The sequence below is a fragment of the Trachypithecus francoisi genome, unplaced genomic scaffold (assembly GCF_009764315.1).
Source record: "Trachypithecus francoisi isolate TF-2019V2 unplaced genomic scaffold, Tfra_2.0 Lachesis_group5, whole genome shotgun sequence".
In the NCBI taxonomy this organism is placed as follows: domain Eukaryota; kingdom Metazoa; phylum Chordata; class Mammalia; order Primates; family Cercopithecidae; genus Trachypithecus; species Trachypithecus francoisi.
Window position 1 is genome coordinate 39,277,977 of NW_022681470.1, and position 25,881 is coordinate 39,303,857.

The following is a 25,881-nucleotide window of genomic DNA, read 5'->3' on the forward strand; positions in this document are numbered from 1 at the left end:
TAGGAAATGTCTGCTTTCACTACTTCTATTTCACACCATACTGGAAACTCTCACCAGAGCAATTTGGCCAAAAGAAGAAGGAAAAATAAGAGACATCGTAATTGGAAAGAAAAAGGTCAAATGATCTTCATTTGCAGATAATTTAGTATTTTATAGAAAAATCCAAAGATTACACACACACACACACACAACTGTTAGAACTAAGAAATGAATCCAGCAAAGTAGCAGGATACAAAGTCAACAAAAAAGGAAAGAAAAATCAGTTGCACTTCCATACACTTACAATGAACAATCTGAAAGGAAAATTTTAGGAACAATTTCATTAACAATAGCATTAAAAAGAATAAAATACTTAGGAATTCACTTAAGGAGGTGAAAGACTTGCACAATAAAAACTTCAAAACATTGCTGAAAGAAATTAAAGAAGACATAAAAAAATGCCTCCCATGTTTATTTATGGATTGGAAAACTTAATGTTGTTAATATGCCAATACTACCCAAAACAATCTACAGATTCATGCAATCTCTATCAAAATCCCAATGACATCTTTTGCAGAAATAGAAACGTCAATCCTAAAATTTCCAAGGAACTCCAAACAGCCATAACAATTTTGAAAAAAAGAACAAAACTAGAGGACTCACCTTCTGATTTCAAAACTTACTGCAAGTTTATAGCAATCAAACAATGTGGTGGCATAAACACAGACATATGAAAAGATGGAATAGAATAAAAAACCTGGAAATAAACCCTCACATGTGTGATTTTTGACAAGGGTGCCAAGACCATTCCATGGGAAAAGGACCATCTTTTCAACAAATGGTCCTGGGTAAACTGGTTGTCCACATGTGAAATAATGAAATTGGACCTTTACATAACACCATATATGAAAATGTACTCAAAATGGATCGGAGACCTAAATTTAAGGCATAAACAGCAAAACTCATGAAAAAACATACGGAGGTCAAAATCTTCACAACATTGGAATTGGCAGTGATGTCTTGGATATGACAGGAACGGAAGAAGCAACAACAAAGAATTGGGTTTCATAAAAAAATTAAAAAATTTGTGCATCAAAAGATACTCTCAAAAGTAAAAAGAGCCTAAATAATGGAAGAAAATCTTCAAAATCATATATCTGAGAAAGTATTGATATCCAGAATATACAGAGAACACCTAAAACTCAACAACAACAGCAAAGAGCAACATGATTCAAAACTAGGGAAAATACTTAATTAAGCAACACATTCCTCCAAAGACAATATACAGATAGCCAATAGCACATGAAAAGATGCTCTACAGGACTAAGCATTAGGGAAACACAAAACTATAATGAGATACCATCACACACCCATTGTGTACCAAAAAAAATAAGATAACAAGCATTGGTGAGGATGTGGAGAAATTGGAACTCTTTTGCATTTGTTGGTGGGACTGTAAAATAGTACAAAAACTGTGGAAAATAGCATGGAGGTTTCTCAAAAATTAAAAATAGAATTACCATATGGTCCAGCAATTTAACTGCTGAGTATATACTCAAAAGAATTGAAAGCAGGGTCTGGAGAGATATTTGTACATTCATGTACATAGGAGCATTATTCGCAATAGTTAAGTGTGGAAACAGTCCAAGTAACCACCAATGGATGAATGGATAAGTAAAATGTGACATACATATATATATATATACAATGGAATATTATTCAGCCATAAAACAGAAACTATGACAGACTATGACATGAATAAAACCTGAAGACATTATGCTTATTGAAGTAAGCCAGTCACAGAAAGACACATACTATATGATTTTACTTATATGAGGTTCTTAGGATAGTCAAAGTCATAGAGAAAGGAAGTAGAATGGTGATCGTCAGCAGCTGGGAGGAGGGGGGAAATAGGGAGTTACTGTTTAATGAGTAAAGAGTTTCAGTTTTGCAAGATGAAAAGAATTTTGGAGGTGGATGGTCATGATGGTTGTACAAAATTATTAATACACTTAATGCCACGAAACCATACATTTTAAAATAGTTAAGATGGTAAACTTTATGTTATATGTATTCTCCCACAATAAAAATATTGGAAAAAATGTATTTCAGATCACATTATTTCCTCACTGTCTGCACTGCTTCTCAACACCTCCAATACTACCAATGACTCCTGTGTCAATGAGAAATTCAGCACCCCTACAGTGATCTTCAAGATCCTAGAGAGCTGGCCCCATTTCCTCTCTTACGTCGTCTCCTCCTACTTCCCTCCTCTCACTCATTCCATTCCAGTCACATTGGCCTCCTTGCAGTTCCTCAAACATGCTGGACACATTTCCACTTAAAGGCTTTGCACTGGCTTTTTCCCCTACCTGGAATGCTCTTTCTGTAGATACTCACACGGCTCCTTCTCTCACCTCCTCAACTCTTTGTACAAATCTTGTCTCCTCATTGAAGCACTACCAATTTCTTTTATCCTGCTCCACATTTTTTCTATTCTGATTATAACCTTCAACCTCACTAGATAGTGTTCTTATTTATTATGCTTATTGTGTGCCTGTCTTCTTCACAAGAACACAGACTCCTTGGAGGCAGGAATTTTTTGTTCTGTTTGCTGATGTATATCAAGCACCTATATTGGTGCCTGATACTTAGTAGGCATTTAATAAACATGTATTGAAAGAATGAATGAATATAATTTTCATCTAAAGTTGAATTAGTCACTTTTGGCTCACTAGCCAAAGGAAACTGAATATGTTTCACCCTAGGCAAATTTAAGATTCAGGAGTATTCACAAAGTAAAATGTTGTAAGAAATCACCTGCTATATTCAACTAACCCCTTTCAATATATATATACAGGTAAAGTTGGATTAAAATGCACACTAAGGGCAAAGTCCCTGTCAGGTTGAGACTGTAGAAGGGAAGGGGCTTTGGTTGGAGGGTGTTTATGAGCTGTGAATTGTGGGCATGCTTGTGCATCCCTCCCATGAACCTTAACATGTGTCACCGGATGGTGCCTAGCTTCAAAAGCACCACATAATCTGGACCCTATTCATCTAGCTGGTCACAATTTGTCCTCACCACACTAAACAAATGGGGGTCTGGCAGTGTACAAGGCTGGGAGAGGGGCCAGGGGAAGAGTTCATTCTTTCTCTCTTATGGTGGAATTTTCCTGGCAGCCAAGATGATGAGATGGAAAAAGGCAGACCAGTGGCTACTCCAGAAATGCATTGGCGGGGTCAGAGGGATGTGGCGCTTCTATTCCTACCTCACAGGCAGTGCAGGTGGGTTCTTGGGGTTGTTCCTGGGGCTTTTGCAAGTTCTTAATGGTTTTCAGGTTGCCCTAAGCCCCAGTTAACAGTTATGTGTGTCTATGGTGAATATAAAAATGTTTAATAATGCAGTTTGGATAATAATCTTTGAAAACTGAGGTCCATAGTGTAGGTTAAGGGAAAAGCAGTCAGAGTACCTTTTACTCATTTATTCATTCATTCATTTAACAATATCATTGAGCACTGCTATGTGGCAGCCACTGCACTGGTAGCTTGGGTTACAAAGGTGAACAAGAGCCGTAAGTCCCTGCTTCACAAAGCTGCTATTTTGGTGGAGAGACAGACAAGGAACAAGTAAACAAATCCTGGTAATGGGAGTGATGGGAACTGGCTTCTGTGCTATTGAGTCCAGTAGTTTCTGGGTTCTGGGAGGCTGGTAGCTGGCCCTGGCTGACACTCCAGCTCAATAACATTAAGTTTTATCCAGGCCTTAGCCCTAATTTTAAGGGTGAAATCCTGGATTTCCAGGGAGCAGGTAGGGAAGATCTAGATGGACTACATCTTTCACTTTGCCACTCAGAGTTCAGGCCTTGCCAAGTTTTAACGAAAGGGGATGTAGTCTTTGACATCTTTTGGCTCCAGTGTCCTTCTGCAGGCCATTCTCAGTCCATGATCTAGGAAATGTTTTTTTTTTTCCCCCAATCTTCATTTTTTTGGACAAAATTTAATTATTTCATAATCCACCCCCAGAGTCTTGCAGTTTTCCCTCCAGTGATGGTTTTTCTAACAGGCGCAACAAAAAGTCAAAGAATTCCCATGCATTAAGCCTCTTCTCCCCATGCCTCCAATTCTCCCCCACAGTAGAACTTTTCTAGAGATGATACCTTGAACCAATCACCAGGAATGATGATTGATGCAGTGGAACAGGCTGGTGGGGGATGTCAGCTGATTCACCCAGATGCAATCACCAAAGGGACAAAACTAGGGTATAGCTCTGTGCCTCTTTTGTCTCACCTGTAGGTGAAGAATTGGTGGATTTCTGGATCCTTACTGAGAAGATCCTGAGCATAGATGAGATGGACCTGGAAGTGAGAGACTACTACCTGTCCCTCCTCCTCATGCTGAGGGCCACCCATCTGCAAGAGGGCTCCAGGGTGGTAACCCTCTGCAACATGAACATCAGTAAGAATTATAAAGCATATTTTGGGGGGGATGCAACAAAAAAGTAAATCCAGTGTCTGATAATCCTCAGTCTCCTTCTTTGCAGGAAACCCCACCTTCTTTCCGTCTTTGATGTATCAGAGATGCTAGTGGCAACCCCAACCCTTAACCAGGAAAGTGTTGAAAGACACCAGTTGTCCTTAAGCTGGCACTTGCCTCTCTGTGAGATATTACCTGCCAATGAAGGCTGATTGGAAGGGAGGAGGAGGAATTGGGGCAGGATACTTGAAAAGCACCTGTAACATTTAAGCCTACATACTTTTGTATTTTATTTTTTTAATGGGGATTCTCTAGAAAAAACTGCAACCCACCAGCCAAATGCAGTGTACGTGGCCTGCGAGCTAAGACCATTTTTACATTTTTATAGGACTTTTAAAAAAAGAAGGAAATTTTATGTGATTTACAGAGCCAAAATATTTACCAGCTGGCCCTTTACATAAAAAGTTTGTCAACTTCTTCTCTAGAACGTAAGATTTATTTATATTTGTTTGTTCGTTGATTAAATGAGGAGGCATTCCTAACTTGAATACAGATATGTTCCAAAAGATGTGCAGTTTGGGATTATTCACACTCCTCTCTACTCACATAGGTAATTGAGAATTGACGACATTAAAATCAGGGCTAGTTCTACTTATCCAAACCTCTTCATCAAAAATCCTGTTCAGACATAGATGTCTCTTGTTCTTAATCATTTTTCTTGTGCTTTTGCTCTTCTTTGAAGTAACATTTAATAGTCTAAAGAGTAACTAGAAGAATCCCATAACATGGCTTATTTCTATGGAGAATAAGATAAAGGGATCACTGTGTGCTGAGAAAACCATAAAAATGTGTCGACTCTATATTTTAACTATTCATACTCCAGGATTGTGTGAGGAACTAATAAAATGCTATACAAAGACATTTGAAAAAATTTAAAAACCTCTCCAACATCATCATCACTGCCATCATCACATCATTTTCACCCATCATTTCTCTGTATTATTTCCAGAGTCCCTCCTGAGCATCTCCATCTGGCATCCCAACCAGTCAACCACTAGGAGGGAGATTCTGAGCCACATGCAGAAAGTGGCTCTGTTCAAACTCCAGAGCTACTGGCTTCCCAACTTTTACACCCACACCAAGATGACCATGGCCAAGGAGGAAGCATGCCATGGTCTGATGCAGGAGTACGAGACTCGCTTATACAGCGTTTGCTACACCCACGTAGGAGGGCTCCCTCTGAACATGAGCATCAGGAAGTGCCACCACTTTCATAAACAGTACTCAAGCAGGAAAGCCAAGAGGAAGATGTGGCAATTGGTAGATCCTGACTCTTGGTCTCTGGAAATGGACCTCAAGCCAGATACTATTGGTATGCCTCTGCAGGAGACATGTCCTCAAGAGAAAGTGGTTATACAAATGCCTTTCCTGAAAATGGCTTCTTCAAAGGAAACAAGAATCAGTTCCCTGGAAAAGGATATGCATTGTGCAAAAAAATCCAGCATGAAGAATAAAGCCAAGAGCCACCTCCACATGGAAGGCCTCTTTGAGACAAGGGTCTCTACTCACCTGAGGACCGTCACCCCCATCATCCATCACTCCTCCACGATGACAATTCAGAAAGCCATCAAGCAAAACTTCTCTTTAGGATACATCCACTTGGCCTTGTGTGCTGACTCCTGTGCAGGGAACCCTTTCCGGGACCACCTGAAGAAGCTGAATTTGAAAGTGGAGATTCAACTTCTTGACCTTTGGCAGGACCTGCACCATTTCCTCAGTGTCCTTGTGAATAACAAGAACAATGGGAATGCAATCTTTCGTCACTTGCTGGGTGACAGAATCTGCGAACTCTACCTGAATGAGCAGATTGGTCCACACTTACCACTCAAATCCCAAACCATTCAGGGCCTGAAGGAACTGTTGCCTTCTGGAGATGTGATCCCCTGGATTCCCAAAGCCCAGAAGGAGATTTGCAAGGTAGGCCATGCCTCACAGAAATGAGTTAGTATCTGGCAAATTAGGACAAAACTGACTAAAAATCCCATCTGGTCACTATACTGGCTAAGTAACTACATAATTACCCACATAAACCTTCACATATTGAAGAGTTGGTTGTTCTGTTAAGGCAGGGGTCCCTAGACCCTGGGCCACAAATCTGTATCAGTCCATGGCCTGTTAGGAATTGGGCCGCACAGCAGAAGGTGAGCAGCAGGTAAGCAAGCATTACTGCCTGAGCTCCATCTTCTCTCAGATCAGTGGCAGCATTAGAGTGCAAACAGTATTGTGAACTGTGCATATGAGGGATCTGGGTTGCATGCTTCTTGTGAGAATCTAATGCCTGATTACCTGAGGTGGAACAGTTTCATTCTGAAATCATCCCCGCAGCCCCAGTTCACAGAAAAAACTGTCTTCCACAAAACTAGTCCCTGTGTCAGAAAGGTTGGGGACCACTGTCTTAAGGCACACATTTTGCAACTTTTCCCAAATCGGCCAAAAACTCTAAAGCACAGTGGAGGTGGGGAGTGGTTGATGTCCATTCCTTCTTCACTTTCTTGTTATATGAAGCCTCCCCAAACCATGAACCTCAGAGTATTCTATGAGGAAAGTTTTAAATTTTTGTTATAAACATTATGTATTGAAAACAAGGTCTCCCTTTACTAGACTAGCCATCAAGGAAAAGTCCAATTAGGATGAGTTTATTCTCCACGATAGATCATGTGCTAAGTCACAAAAAGGTCTTAACAAATTTAAGATTAAAAATATTCCATTGCCAGATGTGGTGGCACATGTTTGTAGTCCTAACTACTTAGGAGACTGAGGTGGGAGGACGACTTAAGCCCAGGAGTTCAAGGTTACATCTATGATCACACCACTTCACTCCAGCCTGGGTGAAAGAATGAAACCCTGTCTCTAAAATAACAAAATGAAATAACATTACAATTTTTTTTTTTTTTTTTGGAGACAGAGTCGCGCTCTGTCACCCAGGCTGGAGTGCAGTGGCGCAATCTTGGCTCACTGCCACCTTCCTCTCCTGGGTTCAAGCAATTCTCCTACTTCAGCCTCCCGAGTAGCTGGAATTACAGGCGCCCACCACCATGCCCACCTAATTTTTGCATTTTTCTTAGAGACGGGGTTTCACCACATTGGCCAGGCTGGTCTCAAACTTCTGACCTCAGGCAATCCACCCCTATCAGCCTCCCAAAGTGCTGGAATTACAGGCATGAGCCACCGCACTTGGCCACAGGTATTTTTTTTTTATTAAGTGCAATGGAGTGAAACTAGAAATCAAGAATAGAAAATGGGAAAATTTATAAATACACAGAATTAAACAACACACTTTTAAACAAATAGTAGCTCAAAAACAAAATCAAAAAGGGCATTTGAAAATAATTGAGACCAATGAAAATAAAAACAACATACCAAAACTTATGGGATGTAGCAAAAGCAGTACTAAGATGGATGTTTATGGCAATAAATGCCTACATTAAAAAAGAAAAATCTCAAATAAACCACCTAACTTTACACCTCACAGAACCAGAAAAAGAAGAACTAAACCTAAACTTATCAGAAGGAAGAAGAGGATAAAGATTAGAGAAGAAATAAATGAAATGGAGAATAGAAACTCAATTTTTAAAAACATAAAACTAAGTTTGTTTTCTTAAGCAATAAATGAAATCAACAAATCCTTAGCTAGGCTTAAAAAAAGAGAAGATTCAAATAAAACTGTAAATGAAAGAAGAGATGTTATAATTTATTCCCACAGAAATAAAAAGGATAATAAAAGACTACTATTAATAATTACACACCAACAAATTGGACAACCCACAAGAAATACATTTCTAGAAACATACAACTTACCATGACTAAGTCGAGAAGAAATTGAAAGCCTGAACAGACCAGTAACAGTTAAAAAGACTGAAGAAGTAATAATAAACTTCCCCAAAAAGAAAAACCAGGGACAAGATGGCGTCACTGGTGAATTCTATCAAATATTTTAATAATTAATACTAATCCTTCTTAAACTCTTCCCAAAAATATAAGAAGAGAGAACATTTTCAAAGTAATTTTATGAGGCTAGAGCCACCCTGACACCAAAGCCAGACAAAGACACAAGAAGAAAAGTAAACCACGGGTCAATATCCCTGAGGAAAACAGATGCAAATATTCACAAGAAAATACTAGCATGGCCAGGTGCAGTGGTTCATGCCTGTAACCCCAGTACTTTGGGAAGCAGAGCTGGGAAGACTGCTTGAGCCCAGGAGTTAGAGACCAGCCTGGGCAACATGACAAAACCCTGTCTTTATAAAAAATAAAAATATTATCTGGGCATGGTGGTGTGTGCCTGTGGTCCCAGCTACTTGGGATACTGAGAAGGGAGGATTTCTGGAAGAATTTGAGGCTGCAGTGAGCCATGTTCATGACACTGCATGTCAGCCTGGTGACAGGCAAGATGCTGTCTTTAAAAAGAAAAGCAAAAAATACTAGCAAACCAAATACAACAGCATATTAAAAGAATTACACATAATTACCAGGTAGGATTTATCCCTGGGTTATAAGGATGGTTTGACCTATGCAAATCAATCACTGTGATGCAACGCATTAACAGAAGTAAAGATAAAAACCACATCATCAACTCAACAGATGCCAAAAAATTACTTGACAAATTTCAAAATATTTTTCTCTCAAAAATTACATATATAAGGAAGGTACTGCCACACAATAAAGGCCATTTATGAAAAGCTTGCTGCAACATCATACTCAATGGTGAAAAGCTGAAATCATTTCCTCTAACATCCAGAGCAAGCTAAGGATTCTCATTCTTGCCCCTCCTGGTCAACAGAATACTGGGAGTCCTAGCCAGAGCAAGTAGACAAGAAAAATAAAAAATAAAAGGCGGCCGGGCGCGGTGGCTCAAGCCTGTAATCCCAGCACTTTGGGAGGCTGAGACGGGCGGATCATGAGGTCAGGAGATCGAGACCATCCTGGCTAACACGGTGACACCCCGTCTCTACTAAAAAATACAAAAAACTAGCCGGGCAAGGTGGCGGGCGCCTGTAGTCCCAGCTACTCGGGAGGCTGAGGCAGGAGAATGGCGAGAACCCGGGAGGCGGAGCTTGCAGTGAGCTGAGATCCGGCCACTGCACTCCAGCCCGGGCGACAGAGCGAGACTCTGTCTCGAAAAATAAATAAATAAATAAATAAATAAAAGGCATCCAAATATAAAAGGAAGAAGTGAAACTATATAGACAAAGTAAAACTATCATGCCTCTGTTTGCAGATGACATGATCTTATATGTAGATAACCCTAAAATTACCACAAAAAAACTGTTAAAACTAATAAGCAAATTCAGTAAAGTTGCAGGATAAAATCAATATTCAAAAACAGTTGTGATTCTATACACTGACACTAAACCTGCATACTATTTTTCACCCTGGATGCCCAAATTTACATTACTGTTTGTGGGAGTGTAAATTGGTGTGACCAGTATGGAAAACAGTATGCAGGTTTCTCAAAAAATGAAAAGTAGAATCACCTTTTGATCCAGCAATCCCACTTCTGGGGATATATCTAAAGGAATTAAAATCTGGATCTTGAAGAGATATCTGCACAATCATGTTCATTGCAGAATTATTCACAATAGCCAAGATATGAAAACAACTGAAATGTGCATCAAAAGATGAATGGATAAAGAAAATATGGTGTACATGGTGCAGTACTATTCAATCTTTAAAAAGAAGGAAGTCCTGCCTTTTGCAACAACACAAATGAGACCTGGAGGATATCATGCTAATTAAAATAAATGAGACACAGAAAGACAAATACTGCGTAATCTCACTTATGTGCTGAATCTAAATCAGATAAATTCATAGAAGCAGAAAAAAGAATGACAGTTGCCAGCGGCTTCAGGGAGGTGTTGATTAAACTGTACCATGCTTCAGTCATGAGAGATAAATTTACTGTACAACATATAAAATATCATTTAACAATTCTATATTGTATACTTAAAATTCACTGAGAGAATAGGTCTTGTGTTAAGTGTTTTTACCACAAAAGAAAAAAGAAACACAAATGAAACCAAAGGGAACAGGAAGAAATTTTTGGAAGATAGGTTTGTGGTATTGATTGTGATGACAGTTTAATGGGTGTATACTTATCTTCAAAGACATTAAGTTGTATACATTAAATTTCTACAGGTTTTTGTGTGTCAATTATACCTTAATAAAGGGCTTAAAAATAATTTTTAAAATACATACATAATATATGTGTGTATATATATAATAAATGTATAATTCTCATAGTGTATATGAATACATATATGCATATAGTGTATATCTATTATGTACACATAAAATATACTAGTATATATTTCAAATGAGACATAATGTGTATATGTAATATTTATAGACATGTATTTCTATTGTTTTGCTTATTTTCGTTTTTTAACTTTTATTTTAGGTTTGGGGGTACCTGTTCTGGTTTGTTATATAGGTAAACTTACGTCATAGGAGTTTGTTGTACAGATTAGTAGCGCTTGGGTCTTGGGGTACACGTTCACTTATGTAGAATGTTTGGATGTAGGCTGCCCACAGAGCCAGGATATGTGACTCTGCAGCACTGCCTAGTAGCTCAAGCCCAGGGGTTCGGTTGTAACTGTGATTCTACCCTGAGGGACAGAGCACAGCCCTGGCCCAGCGTTGGGGAAGAAGGGGTACTCTGGGGGTTTGGGCTCACAGAGTGGGTTTGGGAAGCTGAGCCAATAGGGCTCAGTGGCAACTCAGGTCCCTAGGGATGAGGCACCATGTAGTGGTGACTCTGGACCCTGGGATGGTGGGGCTCAGCAGTATCCCATACTGTGAAGCCAGCTACAGTGGCACCAACTATCCTAGAATACTTGGGATACAGTGAAAGGAATGCCTTAGCAGCTAGGACTCTGGAGGGCTAGTTCAGCTCCAGGGAATGCACGATACTATAATTCTTTTGGCCTGTAGTGTGGGGTTCCTCAGCTCAGCCACTGTTCTGTTTCCCTGGGACCCGGGGTATTATGCCATCTTAGCCCTGGAATGCACAGCTGCTCAGTGCCACTTCAGCTTAGGGCCAGGGGTGTGACTATTCCAGGTGGCCTAGGCACTATTTCCCTGGGATGTAAGATGCCACTCAGCTTAGGTATTGGTGTACATGACCACTCTTCTGGGAGGCAGGACACTGTTTTAAATCAGGCACTGAGAAGATGTGACTACTCTGAACAGCCAAGGTTCTGTTCTCCCAGGGGCCGGAGTACAGCAGCAACTGGGAGAGGCAGATGGAGGAGTTCCACCAATGCATCATTTTCCCAGGAGGGCGTGTGAAACTTTGGCTTCAGTTCACAGGTTCGGGGCTCAACAGAGACTGGGAGAGAAATATGGTGCAGCTGCACCAAGGCACTGTTTCCTCAGGAGGCAGTATGCCATTTCAGTTCAGGCCCCTAGGGGCAGAGTGCAGCTGCGGCTGAGAGTGGTAGATGAAGCAATTCTACCAAAGTGCCATTTCCCCAGGAGAGAGTGTAGAGCTTGATGTTCAGCCTGAAGGAGTTGGGTAGAGGTGGGCAGAGCAGTTCCACTTGTGGTTGGCCCCAAGGGAAAGAGTGTGACAGCTGCCTGCAGCTTGGCTTGGGCATGTTAGACCATCGGGTAGGGGTAGTTTGGCAGCAGTTTACCCTCAGGGATGAAGAGAAGTTGTGGCTGTTTGCCCCTGGAGCAAGACACATTCCAGCAGTAATATCAGGTCCAAGATGGTATAGCACAGTAGTCTTGCAGGCCACGGGGGCAGGGCACAGTGTCAACTCCTTCTCTTGGGGGAGCATAGCTGTGTGGCCATTAGGCAGCTCCCTCTGCTGAGCTTAGTGCCTGTGAGGACTGCAGGGGACCCCAGTGGTGAGGACTGTAGGTGTCTAATGTGTTAATGAGGGCTGCTGAGATCCTCTAGCCTAGCTTTTCATAACAGGGAGAGGTTCCTCCTGGTCCCCAGCTGATCTAGGCTTGGGGAGTGGGTGGTGGAGACCCAGTGTTTCCTTTCATTCTCTCTGTGGCTATCCTGAGTTTCTGTGTTCATCAGGGTTTCTGTTATTCCTTCAGTGTACACTTCAATGTACACTTTCCTTTCGTTATTTTTACTTTTATTAGAAGGTAGTTATTCATGTATTGTTTCAGTTGTGTTTATGGAGGAATGGGCAAGTGCTAGGGGCTTCTAGTCAGCCATCTTGCTGACATCACTCATCCTGATCCTTGGTTTTCTCATCAGTACATTGGGGATCATAATGGCTGCTTCAAAGACACTCTATATGCAGCGCCTGGTAATGAGTAGGTAAATACATGTTCATCCTCTTCTGACCTCTTTTCAGACACATATAACCTTAGAATAAGTCATTAGAGGTTCTGTCATCCCTTCTTTCATTGTACAGCTGATGCGTCAGATTCTCAGGTCTCACTGCTATTTACTAACAAGTGCAGAGCCAGTGTCCAGATTCCTGTTCAGTCTATTGCAAGGTTAGCAAACTACAGTCTGGGAGCCAAATTCAGCTTCCCACATGTATTTATTTGCATGGCCAGCAAGCTAGGGATGGTTTAACATTTCTTTCTTTTTTTTTTTTTTTTGAGGCGGAGTCTCGCTCTGTCGCCCGGACTGGAGTGCAGTGGCCAGATCTCAGCTCACTGCAAGCTCCGCCTCCCGGGTTTACGCCATTCTCCTGCCTCAGCCTCCCGAGTAGGTGGGACTACAGGCGCCCGCCACCTCGCCCGGCTAGTTTTTGTATTTTTAGTAGAGACGGGGTTTCACCGTGTTAGCCAGGATGGTCTCGATCTCCTGACCTCGTGATCCGCCCGTCTCGGCCTCCCAAAGTGCTGGGATTACAGGCTTGAGCCACCGCGCCCGGCCAACATTTCTTTATAGTAGAAAAAAAATCAAAAGAAGAACATATTATGGCACATGGTTAATACATGAAATTCAAATTTTAGTGTACATAAATAAAGTTTTATTGCAACAAAACTGTGCCCGTTTGTTTACATACTACCATGTCCTACAACTACATAGTTGAGTACTTGCAATAGACTATATAGCCTATAGTAAATATCATAAAATATTTACTATCTGGCACTTTATAGAACACGTTTGCAGAACCTTGATCTATTGCATCACACACTGCTCTGAGAAGGGGCCAGGAGGTTTATCAAGTGATGGACAAGCTCAATTCTAAAGACAATTCCTAATACATTCTAACAAAAAACTATTATAGGGTTTTTAAATGCTGTTTTATCATATTTATTATTTATGGCTACTATTTTAATGCATATCTGGTTGTTTCTTTTAATAGAAAATGCTCTATTAAGCTTTGTTCTTAAGAAATAAATGTACTTATCAATTAATTAATAGGTAGAGTCTTAACTTTTTTTTTTTTTTTTTTTGAGACAAAGTCTCCCTCTGTTGCCCAGGCTGAAATGCAATAGCATGATCTTGGTTCACTGCAACCTCCACCTCCTGGGTTCAGGTGATTCTTCCACCTGAACTCCCCAGTAGCTAACTTGTGGTACTCCCTGGGGGTGGCATGCGCCTCCCACAGGTGCACGCCACCATGCCCAGTTATTTTTTTGTTTTTTATTTTTTGATAGAGCTGGGGGTTTCACCATGTTGCCCAGGCTGGTCTCAAACTCCTGGTCTCAAGTGATCTGCCCACCTCAGTCTCCAAAAGGGCTAGGATTACAGGCATGAGGTGTGAGTCACTGTACCCAGCCTGAGTCATAAATCTTTTTTACTTATTTATTTATTTGTTTGAGATGGCATTTCACTCTTGTTGCCCAGGCTGGAGTGCAATGGCGTGATCTTGGCTCACTGCAACCTCCACCTCCCGGGTTCAAGCAATCCTCCTGTCTCAGCCTCCCAAGTAGCTGTGATTACAGGCATGCATCACCATGACTAGCTAATTATGTATTTTTAGTGGAGACGGGGTTTCTCCATATTGGTCAGGCTGGTCTTGAACTCCCGACCTCAGGTGATCCACCCGCCTCAGCTTTCCAAAGTGCTAGAATTACAGGCGTGAGCCACCATGCCCGGCCTAGTCATAAACCTTTTAAACCAAAAGGGATGTTAATAGGGTGCTCATTTCACACATGCTTTTTTATTATTTGTATTTAATGTATATTTACAGTTATTTATTAATGAGTAACATTATATTATATTACATATTGCTCGGATTCAATCACTGAACTGAATTGTCTCAGGAGTATACTTCACTCAAGTTTCCCAGGAGCCAAGGAGATTTGTTAAAGCTACTAAAATTTATATCCCTAAACTCACCTTTTGGCTGCATAATTGAGGCAGTTGGTGGAGATAATCTTACATTCTTAAAAGTTACTATCAACAATTCATTGCCTACAAAATAATCCCCAGATTACTCAGCAAGTCATTCAAGTCCCTCATATATAATTCCAATGCATCTCTGCTTCCTCTCTTGCCACTTTCCCATCCCTGGGCTCTTCACATGAATGCTACATTTCAGCCCACACTGGAGTACTCATCATTCCCAAACATGTTCTTTCCCATCCCCATGCCTTTGTTTAAGCTCTTTCTACTGCCTGGCATGATCTTTACTCAACTTCCCTATGATGAGCTCCTACTTATCCTGCAACATGCACATTAGATTAAACCTCCTTACCTTTATGAATTCTTCCTGGATTTCCCTGACTGAATCAGAAGCTTTGTTAATACCCCTGTTAGAGCATGTGTTATGCTGCTGTTCATGCTGGAGTTGAGCTCCTTGTACCAACACTTGCAGCATGTTGATCTCTATGTTGCCAACAATTCGTAAAGTGCCTGACGCATAGGAGGCACTCATAAAGCATTTGTCAAATGAATGAATGAGTGAAACTAAGAGTATGGGTTAAAATATCTAGCTAAGCACTAACTCACAGGTTTTGTTATGAGTTGGTGTGGGAGATATGAGTAGACACACCAAAGAAAGACGCTTGGTTTTCAGGGCCATTTTGAGAAAAAATGAGATATTACTTTGGAAAAGAATGAAATAATATGCAGATGTTAAGTAATGGTTCTGTAAATTATTTGTCATCCCTCTTCTTAAGTAAGTATTTAGTACTTTTCTCTGAGACTTAGAGAGAGGCTGTGTTAGCTGCTCTATTCAGAGATAAAAGAATGCCTCCTAGTTGGTCATAGCTAATGTTTGCTATTCCATTAGATCTCCAAATTACAGAACCCAGAATCTTCAGCCGACTCTGCTCCCAGGTGAACATATGCAGGAAAGATGCAGCAAGCTGACCATCCACCTCATAATGCATAGGCTGTGTTTGGCTTTCAGATGCTGAGTCCCTGGTATGATGAGTTCCTGGATGAAGAGGACTACTGGTTTCTCCTTTTTACAGTAGGAAGGACTTTGGGTTGGGAAGGAATCATGAGGATGAGGGAAGAAGAGAGAGTCATTGCTGTTTTAAAAGGCTTATGTGTTAAAGTAAATGAAATTGTTATTTTTCCTAGAGTCAACCAAAGATTGGCATGGGCCCTGTTGTTCTAAAGCTAAACCTCTCAAGGAAAACGACTCAGTGCATAAGATGACCTTGAAAAAGTCACAATCATAGAAAATTTCTCCCTTATAGAAAATGAGTTTGATTAGAAAAGGGTGGGGGTTGGCATGTAAAGAAGCAGTGGTTCTTAACAATTGAAAACAACCTGCGTAATAACCGTGTGACAGGGAGGCATATAGCACTGAGTTATTACAAAACTATTGCTTCTGGTCTAATTCCTGTAACAAATACAGTCTTCCCCTCACCCTCTTCTCTTAGACACAGAACAAGTTCATCAGCTCTAGACAGCATAAAAGAGAATTTATAGGCAAAGAAGAGAACATTCTTCTTTATAAGAGGATTCAGCATTCTCTAGAGTTAAGCCAGGCTTTGGCTGACATGAAGGAAATGGACTATATGCAGTGGCGAAAGATAGCTACTGAGGACCTGAAACAAGGAGGGTCTCTTCAGGTAGAGCTGACATCTCCAGTGTTTCTAACAGGTCAGAGCAGTCACTGTAATTTTTTTGACCTTTACATATAGGCAACTGGAAAATAATATTTAACATTTGCTAATTATTTACTAAGCGTCAGCACTATACAATGCAGAGATTACCTCATTTGATCATCAAAATAGCCTATGAGGTATGTACTAAGTAACTGAGGCACAGAAAGGATGTGACCTCCCCAGGGTCAGAGTAAGTTGCAGTCAGGATTTGAATCCAGACAGACTCACCGTAGAGCTCCCTGCTGGATCTGAGGGAGCCAGAGTGCTCAAGTGTAGCTAGACTCTTGCCCACAGTTGATGCTGAATACTTCGTTTCATGCATCTCATGAGCATGTTCCACCTCACCACATTTCCTCCAGAATAGGGTCCAAGTGCATTTCTGTGAACATATTTTACAGTTGTCCGCTTCCCTAACATAACACACCAGCCCACCCAGGTAGTGGAGAGACGTCGTTAGGAATAAAAGGTTTTGCTGTCCCAGAAGTCTGGGGTTATACCCATGCTCTCCTATTGACTTGTATGCTTGAGCAATGTATTTAACCTCTCTTTGAACCCCAGTTTTCTCATCTGTAAAATGAGAATAATAACAAACTTGTTGTGCAGGTGACCTGAGATCATCTAGGAAAGCTATTAGTACAATGTTTGACAACCACTTAAGAGTTCAATACTGTAAATGTTAGTCATTATTATTCAAATTGAGCATACTGCTTTAATTATCTATGTTGAGACAGTTGGAATACTGCATATATCTCAAACTTTGATCCACAATAAATATGTTTGACTTCATAATTACTTAAACGTAAGTGTTTACGTGTGCACATATATATGGAAAAAAAATTTCCAAAGCAATACTTGCCCTTATTACATAAGATGCTGTACTCCAACATTCTTTATTCTATTATGTTTCATGTCATGTAAAAGCTAACAATGTCACCATTTATTTTTTGGCATACTTGCGAGTCATGACCTACACTTTTTTCTTTTTTTTTTTTTTTTTGAGACGGAGTCTCGCTCTGTCGCCCAGGCTGGAGTGCAGTGGCCGGATCTCAGTTCACTGCAAGCTCCGCCTCCTGGGTTCCCGCCATTCTCCTGCCTCAGCCTCCCGAGTAGCTGGGGCTACAGGCGCCCGCCACCTCGCCCAGCTAGTTTTTTGTATTTTTTAGTAGAGACGGGGTTTCACCGTATTAGCCAGGATGGTCTCGATCTCCTGACCTCGTGATCCGCCCGTCTCAGCCTCCCAAAGTGCTGGGATTACAGGCTTGAGCCACCGCGCCCGGCCATGACCTACACTTTGAAAAACATGGATAAAGAGTAAGCAAAAGCTTTGAAAATTCAGTTGTACCATTCATATGCTCTGTGAGCTTTGGCAAGTTACTCCATCTCTCTGAACCTAATTTCTTTATCTATGCAGTGGAGATCATGGCCCCTAATTTGTTTAGGATCAGAGGTAATTTACATAACGAGCAGGTGCTAAGTAAATCCGACTCTTTCTTAAAACTTTAATATGCACTCTAGATACAGACCAAGATGCCCTGGATGCTTGCCCCTCAGAGCCATGCTTGGGCATAAAATATTTAAATCTAGCATGAACAGGCCCTCTTTTTTAACCATAGAGATTCCACTATCTCTCTAAATCCTGAGGATCTTAGATTCTTTCCCAGGAATCAAGACCAAAGTAGAAGAAAAGATGGCTGGTAAATTTCACCACACACATGTTGGGCAATGGGCATTACTTTGGGTGGCTATGGGGCACCAGGGATAGCCAGTAAGAATGTGAACCACCCTCCATGGAAGCTCCTTGTCCCTCTCCAAAGCACATATCATTACTTCCTCTATCACTGCTTTTTTGGAGCACAAGTCTGGCCTAATAAAGGGCCTTCTTTGCATTTGGCCAAGTCAGGGCCCTGAATCCCAGGTAGGCTGGTGTCTCAAGCTGTACCCTAAACTCACATAGTACCAGAGCTAGAATACTATCTTTTTTTTTGAGATGGAGTGCAGCGGAAACATCACAGCTCACTGCAGCCATGACTTCCCAGACTCAAGTGATGCTCCCACCTCAGCTTCCTAAGTTGGTGGGACTACAGGCATGCACCACCACACCCAGCTAATTTTTTATTTTTTGTAGAGGTGGAGTCTTGTCATGTTGCCCAGGCCAGTCTTGAACTTCTGGGCTGAAGTCATTCTCCTGTCTTGGCTTCCCAAAGTACTGGGATTAAAGATATGAGTGACCATGCCTGGCCTATGTGTGATACTTTTAGAAAATTATTATTATTTTTTGTGATGGAGTTTCCCCTTGTCACCCAGGCTGGAGTACAATGGTGCTATCTTGCCTCACTGCAACCTCCGTCTCCCAGGTTCATGTGATTCTCCTGCCTCAGCCTCCCGAGTAGCTGGGATTACAGGCACCTGCCACCATGCCCTGCTAATTTTTGTATTTTAGTAGAGACAGTGTTTCACCAAGTTGGCCAGGCTGGTCTCGAACTCCTGACCTCAAATGATCCACCTATCTTGGCATCCCAAAGTGCTGGGATTACAAGTGTGAGCCACCATACCCAACCACTATCATCTTTTATACAGGGAAACATGACTTCCAGAAAGGTGAAAAGACTTGCCCAAAGTTGCTCAGCAAGGAAGGAATTGATACAGGACTAGAAACCTGGATCCACTGCAGAAATAATCCACTGCTCTTAACACTTATGGTCAGATTCCCCTTGATTACACATGGTGGTGATGATGATGATGATGATGAAGATGATGACATAAGAATAACTCACATTCACAAGTCCACACCCCAGTACTCTTTTTAGACTTAAATAGTATAGCTTCAGAAAGTACTGAACTACCTAGAGAGTTCCAGGAGAACTCTGTGCATTTAGATATACTCTAAATCCCAGAACTCACAACCCAAATGAATATTTCTCCTCGATAGGAAGTAAGGTGTACTATTCTGCTTGTGTTACCCAGATCATTGTTAAAACTTCTCTTGCTGGCCGGGTGCGGTGGCTCAAGCCTGTAATCCCAGCACTTTGGGAGGCCGAGACGGGCGGATCACGAGGTCAGGAGATCAAGACCATCCTGGCTAACACGGTGAAACCTCATCTCTACTAAAAATACAAAAAACTAGCCGGGTGAGGTGGCGGTCGCCTGTAGTCCCAGCTACTCGGGAGGCTGAGGCAGGAGAATGGCGTGAACCCGGGAGGCGGAGCTTGCAGTGAGCTGAGATCCGGCCACTGCACTCCAGTCCGGGCCACAGAGCGAGACTCCATCTCAAAAAAAAAAAAAAAACTTATCTTGCTATCTCAGCCTTATTGTCTCACCACATTTTGGATACAAAAACGTATTCCCTCTCAATTCATGATGCATAACTTAAGATGATATATGGCTCTTTCTAGAAAACAATAATCCACTCCAAAGGACAAAGATTTGTAACTATTGATAATATTCAGATATGTAAGTTAATTCTGAAAGTAATTCCCGAAGTCAGAGCTGAGAAAGGGAAAACATCGCATAGCATGTTCTTTGCCATTTGTTATTCTTAGGGGCTTCAATTTTTTTTGAAGCAATAGTAGAATGTTTGAAATGCATTTGTAGGTGTGGTCTCATGCCTTTAGTGCCCACACTTCAGGAGGCCAAGGCAGGAGTATTGCTAGAACCTAGGAGTTCAAGACTAGCCTGGGCAACATGGCAAAATCCCATCTCTGCAAAAGAACAAATACATTTGCTACTCAATCCCTCAACAGATGGATGCTTTGCAGGAGAAGCCATTCATTTGTATGAGTTACTTCTCATATATGAATTAAAAAATAGTAGCTCTTTCAAGTCATATCTTGGTTACCCTAGCATCTCTCAGGCAAATAATCTCCACGGGTCATTTTTCCTTAAGAAGGAGAGGATCTTCTCATTCTGGAGGGGAGAGGAGGCTTATTTCCTTGCTTATAATTTAGCTTAGGGAACTTGTATTATTTCTGTAAACATCCCATTAAGACACTATTGGCCTCTTTAAATAACCTTTTTTTTTTTGAGACAGAATCTCCCTCTGTCGCCCGGCTGGAGTGCAGTGGCCCGATCTCAACTCACTACAAGCTCCACCTCCCGGGTTCACGCCATTCTCCTGCCTCAGCCTCCCGAGTAGCTGGGACCACAGGCTCCCGCCACCACGCCCGGCTAATTTTTTTGTATTTTTAGTAGAGACGGGGTTTCACCATGTTAGCCAGGATGGTCTTGATCTCCTGACATAGTGATTCGCCCATCTCAGTCTCCCAAAGTGCTGGGATTACAGGCGTGAGCCACTGTGCCCAGCATTTTAAAGGCAATACCTTCAACAAAAGTATGTGAATCTTTGAACCTAGACTTTGGACAACTAAACGCTATCTCTGTTTTCCTTACTTCACAGACATAACTAAAATGTCCTTTGAGGAGCTTTGCTACAAGAATCCAAAGATAGCCGTAGAGAAGATCAGTGACGACTACAAAGTATACTGTGAGAAAGCACCTAAAATAGGCAAGTGTTTAAAATCAGGGATAGACGAGGCAACTAGTTTTTTCAAATCTAAAAGAACATCTGTAATCTTATGTTCCTTAAGGAACATAAGCCAAAGGAGAAACCATGCTTTGCTGGAAATGGAGAGGTGGTTAGGGGGTAATGACTATGTCTTTTTTCTCCTACAAAACCATAGAAAGGCATCATGAAAATAAGATGTAATCGTAAATGAATGAAGTGATGATGGTCAAGATTGTTCATTTCTACTTTCTTATCTAGTTATCACTCTGGGGTTTTAAATAATGTGGATTCTTCTTCTGTCAAGTTACCTGGAGGCTGAGACTTGTGAAGGGATGTTTGTTAAGGAGTGCTGTCGGGAATAATACCTATAAGAGAGTGAGGAAGGCAGGACTGGGGAGAGGTTCAGCTGTGGAGCAATTACAACAGGCCTCAGCAGATGCCATGAGAAGCTCTGATGCCAGTGTGGCCCTTCAGAGTTGTTCCTCAGTGAGGTAAGAAACTTAATTTGGGCTTTAGTTCTTCCACACTGATCCACAGGAGATGTGAATACCCCTGTGGAGGATATAACCTAGGGTTTATTGCCAGGCAGTTTCCTTTGGCTGAAGCAACTTCCAGAAGGGGCCTCATCTCTGGGCCATCAGCAGAAAACACTCAGGCATCTAGGGGAATGAGCGCTTTGGCCCTGAAGGGAGGTTCTGGGTAGTACCCAGTACCACCCACTACTGTCCATTTGCTTTGTATAGAAATTTCACCTCCCTTTGGAGTAGCTCTTCCAGGAATCTGATGGTTTCTTGTCCTGGGAAACGTATTTGAGAAAGGCAGGCTCACATTACTCTACCTTATCTGAAGACTATTGCTAATACTCCTCTTCTTCCTCTCCTGCTCCCCATCCTAGATTCTTCTCATGCTCAACTAGCACCTCTGCTGGTCTTGGGGTCTTACTAGACTCTCATCTCTGGGATATCTGAGCCCCTGGTCATCATGACTTCTCAGGCTGTGGCTGCTTCACTTGTGAACCTATCATACAAATTGGGCCAGGGAATACCAAGAGTGGCAAGTGAATTGTCCGGTATCCCTGCTATGTACCATGATCTTAATGATTAGGATCAATTACCCTATCAGTACAGTGACTCCTTTGCTTGCCTGCTGACTTCTCCGCATAAGGAGCTTAACGCGACTGAACACCTACTATTTCCTCTAGTAGAAGCATTCTGCCTCTAGGAACTAGGATCTCTAGACTGGCACTGTCCATTACAGAAGCCATATGGCCATTGAGCCCTTGAAATGTGACTGGTACATGTGGGTAAATAAAATACACTGTTAAAATTAATTTCACCCTCTTCCTTTTAGCTTTTTCAATGTGACTACTAGAAAATTTTAGATTATATATGTGGCTCACATTGTATTTTTATTGGACAGCCCTGGTCTAGACCTACGGAACCTAAAGGTATAAAGATGACAAATTTCCCTAAGTCAGTCACTGATACTGAGAGGTAAATGGAACACTTCTTTCATTCCTTGGTATCTGGGCCCATGTATTCTACTACTGAAGACACGCCTTATAATGGTCTTTGATTTATCCTGGAAGATGATGCCTCTTTTTCCCAAGGTATGATCATTCACCCCCAGTATTCCAGTAGCTCCAAGCTGCTTTCACAGCTATGCCTTCAAAAAGTGGCTCCATCACTCTATCAAGCCAGTAGCTCTCAAAGGAAATAGAATTAGTAGATCTCATCCTCATGGGACCCATTGGCCATTGCCACACCTTCTTTGCTATGAAGTGTATCCCTTGGTCAGAGGCAATGTTATGTGAGATCCCATTGAGGGATCAATCACTTGTAAGTGCCGAGGTGGTGATGCTGTCTGACACCTTGCAGGCAAGATACATATCAGTTCCAGTCAAAATGAATTGCTGCTCCTTCCAGAGTAGAAGGGGTTCAGTGTAATCAGTTTGTCACTAAGTGGCTGGTTTTTATTAGGGATGTTACTATACTGGGGGCTCAGCATTTGTTTCTGTTGCCTGCAACTTGAGTGTTTGGCACTCAAACATGGGCACATGCTGTTGGTCTGTACATAGCCTCCATCGCTGCCACCTAGAGCTCTGTCCATGAGCTCACTGTGCCAGCACTGGAGTGGCTTATGACAGAGCCTTGCTGGCATCAACTGGCAGAGTGTCCTTTTGTCTGCTTGGTTGTTTAGTGCCTCTTTCATGGTAGTTGTTTTTTGGTGGGCTTTAAGACAGAATACAAAGATTTTCCCACATCATGTTTATTCTCATCGTTCCATCCACATGTGTTTATTCCCAGACCTGTTCTTCCCCAGTATTCTAATCTTCCTCCTTTTAAGCCCCTGGCTTACCAGCCAAGCCATTCATCACTGCCCGTGAGTATGTATATGTTCTTACCCTGGGCTACTTCTCTTTCCACACAAACGAACGCACAGGTTCACTGCCCAAAGTTCTGCTCATGGGGTCGCAGGGGATTTTCTCTCCCCATCATCATTCAGGATCACCACTGAGAAGGGCTTCAGCTATTCATTTTCACCAACATATTAAGATGGTCCATTCATGAAACAGGTTCAGCTTTTTTCCTCTTCTGTCAGCTGGTCATCAATGTGACCAGCCATAGATGTGATGACAGTGAAGTGGCAGTGCCACAGTGGTAATGGCATGGGTGTCTGGGTCACCTGCTTAGGTAGTTTCTTGTACCTTCTGACCTGCCTCATGCCTGATTCCAGATGTACCGTTTCCATTTTATGATGAATTACTGTTGGGCCACCTATGACTGGGTGACCTTGAATAACCCAGCTTATGACGGTATAGTAGTCTATTCTCACACTGCTATAAAGAAATACCTGAGGCTGGGTAATTTATAAAGAAAAGATATTTAATTTAGCTCATGGTTCCACAGGCTATATGGGAAGCATAATGCTGACATCTGCTTGGCTTCTGGGGAGGCCTCAGAAAATTTACAATAATGACAGAAGGTGAAGGGGGAGCCAGAACTTCACTTGGTTGGAGCCAAAGGAAGAAAGGGGGAGGTGCTACACTTAACCAATCAGATATCATGAGAACTCACTCATGATGGTGAGGACAGTACCAAGGGGATGGTGATAATCCATTCATAAGAAACCGTCCCATGAGCTAATAACCTCCTACCAGGCCCCACCTCCAACATTGGAGATTACATTTCAGCATGATATTTGGGTGGGGACACAGATCCAAACCATATCAGATGGGTAGGTCTGTCTGTCTGCTCACTTGATATCACATGGACAGGCTCTCTTACTTTACCATAGCTCAATAGCACATTCAAGTATTTTTTGAACAGTGTAGTTTTTTGATGCAGATGACATGGTCTTACTCCAGAATTTTACGGATCTATTTCAAAATTATCCTTTTCAGGTTTGTCATAAACTCCATTGTCTTTTCCCACTACTGATACTCCTAAAACCATGGGCTCTGTTGTGTTGTATGGCTTAAGTGGTAGGGCTATTTATACCAGAACCTTGACTTGCAGCAAAAGTACTTTCCTACTCTGGGTCCCCCTAACATCTGGCAGCCTTATATTTCAGAAAAGTATTTTCAAGTGTGAAATATGCTGTTTCTAAAACATAAAGAAGTCTACTAGATTTTATGCTTCCTTCTTAGTAGTGAAAGATGCAATGCAATCTATGTCCTTTATTTTGGAGAGGATGTCCAAATATGCACCAGATCACACTGAATTCTAGAACCTTTACTGATATGGTGGACCCTTCAGTCTTGGTAGGATTTATTCACCTCTGGAGCATATGTGTCTTACTAAGTAAGGCCCCAAAAATGCTTAGCCTTTATTGTTTATCTTGCCCAATGTATATGGTACATGTGATATAATGCATATGGTACTATTGATAACGTGGACTAATGTAGTATCTAGATGGTTTGGGGCCCATTGAATTACATTATGTCAGAGGATAGAAAAGTTAATATAATAATGGCAAGACAGTAAATACATATGCTGTCCTTCCTACATCAATGTGAACTGCTGCTTGTCTTTCTTTATGATAGGAATGAAAAAGAGGTAGATAGAAAGATAGATAGATAGATAGATAGATAGATAAATAGATAGATAGATAGATAGATAGATAATAGACTGTGTGTATGTGTGTGTGTGCATGTGTGTGTGTCTGTGTATCTTTTACAGGAGGTATATATTTTATATATATGTATCCTGATATATATTTTATATCTCCTGATATAAATATATATAAATATATATATATCTGTCAGGAGATATATATATATTTTTTCAGGAGACAGATACATACATATCTGAAAATGACAACTAACTTATAGAAAAAAAGTACAGGAAAAAAATCCCTTATTGAACTACTTGAGAGTAGGTGTCAACCTAATGCCCTATCATCCTCAAATAATTCAGTGTATACTTTCCACAAACAAGGACATTCTCCTACAAAGCCACAATACAATGATCAGAATCAGGAAATTAACACCGATACATTACTAACACTTAATTTTCAGACCAAATTCAATATTTAGTGAATGTCATCTTACTCAGATTTTCTTTGACTTTTATATCCTTGACACTTTTGAAGATTCCAAGTCTATTTTTACAGATGTCCCTTCATTTTGTTTGATATTTTCTCATGATTAGATTCAGGTTATGCATTCAGGTTATTCACAAATATCATTGCAGTCTTTTCATTGCAGCAAGTAGTGCACGGTTTTGCTTTGTTCCATTACTGATGATGTTCCCACCCCTCTTTTTGTAGAAATGGGGTCTCACTATGTTCTCCAGGCTGTTTTTGAACTCCTGGCCTCAAGAGATCTCGCCTTGGCCTCCCAGAGCACAGAGATTATAGGCATTGATCTTCCCTTT

General features: G+C 41.4%; 1 protein-coding gene across 1 annotated transcript in view; it reads left to right on the plus strand.

Moving 5' to 3' along the window:
* The window catches only part of RGSL1 (regulator of G protein signaling like 1), a 109,374-nt gene that overhangs the window by 19,534 nt on the left and 63,959 nt on the right, over positions 1 to 25,881 (plus strand). The window contains exons 5-10 of the mRNA XM_033197828.1: positions 3,160 to 3,264; positions 4,273 to 4,434; positions 5,462 to 6,429; positions 15,795 to 15,857; positions 16,276 to 16,498; positions 20,897 to 21,004. Of these exons, the coding sequence (XP_033053719.1) occupies positions 3,160 to 3,264; positions 4,273 to 4,434; positions 5,462 to 6,429; positions 15,795 to 15,857; positions 16,276 to 16,498; positions 20,897 to 21,004 (1,629 nt within the window). The remainder of the gene's footprint in view (positions 1 to 3,159; positions 3,265 to 4,272; positions 4,435 to 5,461; positions 6,430 to 15,794; positions 15,858 to 16,275; positions 16,499 to 20,896; positions 21,005 to 25,881) is intronic.